Here is a 3,991-nt window from a genome sequence, read left to right on the forward strand (position 1 = left end):
TTGTTTTTGAAGGTGTTTTATTTTCCATAATACGTTTTAATCGTTCTATATTCAATTTCTTAGATGTTTTAGGGGAAATAGATTTCTTGTTACTTGAAATTATTTTAGGTGTGATCGCAGGCGATATTGTAGGCGTTACATTATTGTCTTTCTTGTTCAATTGTAATACAGGCGTACAACCTGAGATATTTAAACCAGCAGTTTTGTCCTTAGATTTCTTTTTTTTCTTTTTATGATTACTTTGCGGTGTTTCTATTTGTGAATTATTCAACTTTACTGGCTTTAAATGACTTTTCTTTTTGAATGGTAACTCAGTATTCTTGGAACAAACAGAACATTTAATAACCAATCTATTCATCTCATTTTTTATAGATTTCTGCACTAAGGTTGCACGAATTTTTGGAATCTTTTGATCTGGATTTTCCTTTATGTATCGTACAATCTTTTTCACTGATTTAGACATTTTTCTGCCTTTTGCTATCCGAACTTGATGATCCACTGTACTCCAAAGTGACCCACAATGCGAACATGCTGTTGATGATCCAAAATTCTGTTGTGGTAACTCTATACTGTTACCAAAATTTTTACATTTCTGCCTGAAAACATTTTAATAAATATTAAAAGAAATTCTTTTAAATCCACAATATATGTGTATAACAGTATAATTTATTTCTCTCTCCAGATTATTTAAATTTATTATCAAAATATAATTACGAAGTTATTTTTAACAAAATTATTTTAATTTCTACATGTCTCAAATAATATTTAATGTAATCAAGTAATGTTAAAATTTTTATCACAAACAGATTTTTAATATTTCTTTATATTTATATATAACTGTATTTATATATTATTTATAAATAATGTAAGTAAAAAGCATGCAGGAAATTACATGTAAAACATCTGTAAATCTGTAACCAATGGACATTTTAGCTTCATTATGAATTGATTGACATTCCATAAATGTTTAATGGTCTCCATAATTGTTATGAAATGCTGAATTATATGTGTTTTCCTGTTTACACACTGATTACGTGTAACTCCGACAAAACAATTGTGAGATTCGCCGTGGTCCCCGTGATTTCCTTTAACGTTGGTTGAAAAGACGACACAATTGCCTCGTTAACTCTTTCACCGTTTTAACAATCAACGTAAATTAAATTGAACTTGAGAGTACTTTATAAAAGAATTGTGTGCCTCGTCTCATAACCAATCTCGATGTGCGTTCCGTTTTGTCAGAGTAAAAAATTTCAATCAATGAGAATCATCCCATATTTTTTTGGGGACCGTCGAAATAACCAGTACACTAACGCCAGTACATTCATTTTCAATTTGAGAACTACATAACGTCGTACTGATGATAAAATCGCAACGTCGAAAATAGATGTGATGCGAGTTCGTGTTGACTCGCGATGTCAAAAATGAATATGTATAAATGCGAGTTTATGATACAAACATAAAAACAAGTTAAAATCCACAATTGTAGATGTAGCACGGATTGACATCTGTCTGTTTTTGACACCGCGATTTAACACGGACTCGCACCACATCTATTTTTCGACACAATTTTATCGACAATTTCGCAAAATAAACGTGGTATTTAGTTCCTATATCGCAAAAAAGAATGTTGGTGCGCTGATGTAAACATTACACGAAAAAGGCCGGGATGGCTGATGCTCTCAAGTTTCTTTGCTCTGATATCGACTCCAATATGATCCGATGCAGTGCAGCCAACGTCAGGAAAAACGAAAATGTCTGCGACGTTCCGAAACTCATCTAACGTTGTCCTACAATCATTTGTTTCTCGGCCGCGCCTCCTGCACAATTTTAGAGCAATTTTAATCTACCGTCTCTCTCCCGTCAACTCCAAGCGGGTACATTCATTCTGCTTTAAGCGTGGATAGTGCGAATTTTCTTTCTCTCGAGCAGACGAGACCCACAGCGAGGACCGCGATTTCTCCTCTATATTCGTGCGACATCGTGGACGATCCGGGGGCGACGGGGGGATTCGTGTTTTGTCATCCTTGTCATCGATGCACCGGGAGCTGTTCTGTCAAACAATAGAAACGAATCGTGTTCGTCGTGCCGTGGCAGTGAGTTGGTCCCATCGTCGTTCGACATGGGAGACGGCAAGGAGGGCGAGCGGCAGCCACTGCTGAAAAATGAGAACGTCACATATAGCTCGCACAGCAACGATGCGATCGGCGGTACGGTAACACCGCGGGTTTTGCACACCGTTCGCTTGCGAGAATGCGTTCGCGTCCGAGAATCGCCGCCAAGAGAATATCATTATCTTGTTTGTCATTGCAGACGAAACACAGTCCAATGTACACACTGTCTCTACGATCGGTCCGGATGAGTTGCCACCGCCGTATCAGTCCGCCATCCAGGGTGGCATGCCAATGGTTACCTGCAGAGTTTGTCAAGCGATGATAGATATTTCCGGAAAGAGGGATCAGCATGTCGTTAAGTGCTGTCAATGTAACGAGGCTACAGTACGTTTCCAAAGATCATTTCTTGTTTATAGTTTGTTTATTAGTAGGTAGCAATGTTAATGTTATTGCAATGTTAATTAATCATGAGTCTTCACTTTTCTTACACAGCCTATACGTAATGCTCCACCTGGAAAGAAATATGTACGATGTCCATGCAATTGTCTACTCATATGCAAGAGTTCTTCACAGCGTATTGCTTGTCCCAGGCCAAATTGTAAACGTATTATTAATCTTGCTCCAAGCCCTATTACACCTCCAGTTCTATCCATGCCAGGCATGTGCAGGGTAGGCTGTGCCCATTGCCATGACACATTCTTGGTGAGTCATCAAGGACATGGTATATTAAATCTAATGTGCTCGGTTTTTGTTTTTTTTTCTTTGTTTTTTACTTCTTGTATTTTTCCCTTTGCAATCGTTTTATTGATAATCATGTATCTTCTCAAATGGTTCTTGTTTCTTTTAAAATTCATTGACTTTTATCTCATGTGATGAAACAAAGAAACAAGTAAGAGGCAAAAAGATAAGAGATAAAAATGTGAAAAACAAGAAGCAAAATACATTGTAGATTAGATTTTAAAGTTATTAGCCATGTTTGACAGACACAATAGTTGTGTGAATATTCAGTAATTATTATATGTAATTGAAGTAGATTTTCAGATTCATAATAAATCTAGAACAATACAAATAGCTACAAGTGCTCACTCAACTGTTGTGTCCGCTGAATGCATCCGTTGTTTCACTCGACAAATTGTTTCACAGTTTAACACATTAAATAATGCTTTGGCTCGATGTCCACATTGCCGTAAAATATCTTCCGTTGGTCCAGACTTTGCTAGAGGAAGAGGAATTGTATTCATTATCGTTGGGATTATAGCCTTAATAATTGCTATAGCCGTAACAGTAAGTATACAAATTTGAATTCTTTGTATCTAGTGTGATCTTTTCTCATATTTATTTTATGTTGTACATGATTACAGGTCGGGACCTATAAATATGTAAAAACAAATGGTGGAATTTATGTAGCTTATGTTGGTAAGTATAAATATTGTTTTAAATCTTGTCTCCACAATGCTAGAAACATTTCGAGATCTCAAATAAAGAAGAATTTACATTGGCCAAATTGTTCTAATATGATTTGTTGATATTTTCTCAAGATTTCGGAATGAGCTTTCTATCATGGACATAATTTTATAATTCTTAATATTCAAACACTGTTGCAAAAATCACTGTTGCATTTATCACATTTTGAATTATGTTTCCAGGTGCATTTCTATTGGCGCTTTTATGCTTGGGCCGCAGCATTTATTACTGTACGATGAAGATCAGTTTGATAGAGGGTCCTATGTAGTCTCCCAACAACAGTGAACAAACAACAATACAAAATTAATTCCACTGAGATGAATGTCATTTAACCCATTTAGAACAAATGTTTATAGTAATGTGACATTTAAAATCCTTTTAAGGCAAGAACGATATATATATATATATATATATAT

General features: G+C 35.6%; 2 protein-coding genes across 2 annotated transcripts; one reads left to right on the forward strand and one right to left on the reverse strand.

Annotated features, from left to right (window-relative positions):
* Window position 1: 1 nt before the first annotated feature.
* LOC108687001 lies at window positions 2-1,396 on the reverse strand (the record flags this gene model as incomplete). Its single annotated transcript, XM_018192566.1, has 2 exons — window positions 893-1,396; window positions 2-596 (listed from the first exon to the last, which is right to left on the reverse strand). Coding segments are annotated over exons 1-2 (684 nt in total), but the record flags the coding sequence as incomplete, so codon positions are not given.
* Window positions 1,397-1,936: 540 nt separating this feature from the next.
* Window positions 1,937-3,960, forward strand: LOC108687829 (type 1 phosphatidylinositol 4,5-bisphosphate 4-phosphatase). The gene is made up of 6 exons (XM_018193818.1): window positions 1,937-2,207; window positions 2,311-2,495; window positions 2,604-2,813; window positions 3,255-3,395; window positions 3,473-3,527; window positions 3,758-3,960. Exons 1-6 carry the CDS (start codon window positions 2,120-2,122, stop codon window positions 3,841-3,843), a joined length of 765 nt encoding a protein of 254 aa, XP_018049307.1. The 5' UTR covers window positions 1,937-2,119; the 3' UTR covers window positions 3,844-3,960.
* Window positions 3,961-3,991: the final 31 nt, after the last annotated feature.

The sequence above is a fragment of the Atta colombica genome, unplaced genomic scaffold, assembly GCF_001594045.1.
Source record: "Atta colombica isolate Treedump-2 unplaced genomic scaffold, Acol1.0 scaffold102, whole genome shotgun sequence".
NCBI classification, from domain to species: domain Eukaryota; kingdom Metazoa; phylum Arthropoda; class Insecta; order Hymenoptera; family Formicidae; genus Atta; species Atta colombica.

Excerpts from the sequence above, each read along its gene's own strand:
- LOC108687829 (XM_018193818.1), top strand. The coding sequence starts at position 2,120 with ATGGGAGACGGCAAGGAGGGCGAGCGGCAGCCACTGCTGAAAAATGAG. Across the intron at positions 2,814-3,254 it reads ATTGCCATGACACATTCTTG|TTTAACACATTAAATAATGC; the intron begins GTGAGTCATCAA and ends ATTGTTTCACAG. Across the intron at positions 3,528-3,757 it reads AATTTATGTAGCTTATGTTG|GTGCATTTCTATTGGCGCTT; the intron begins GTAAGTATAAAT and ends TTATGTTTCCAG.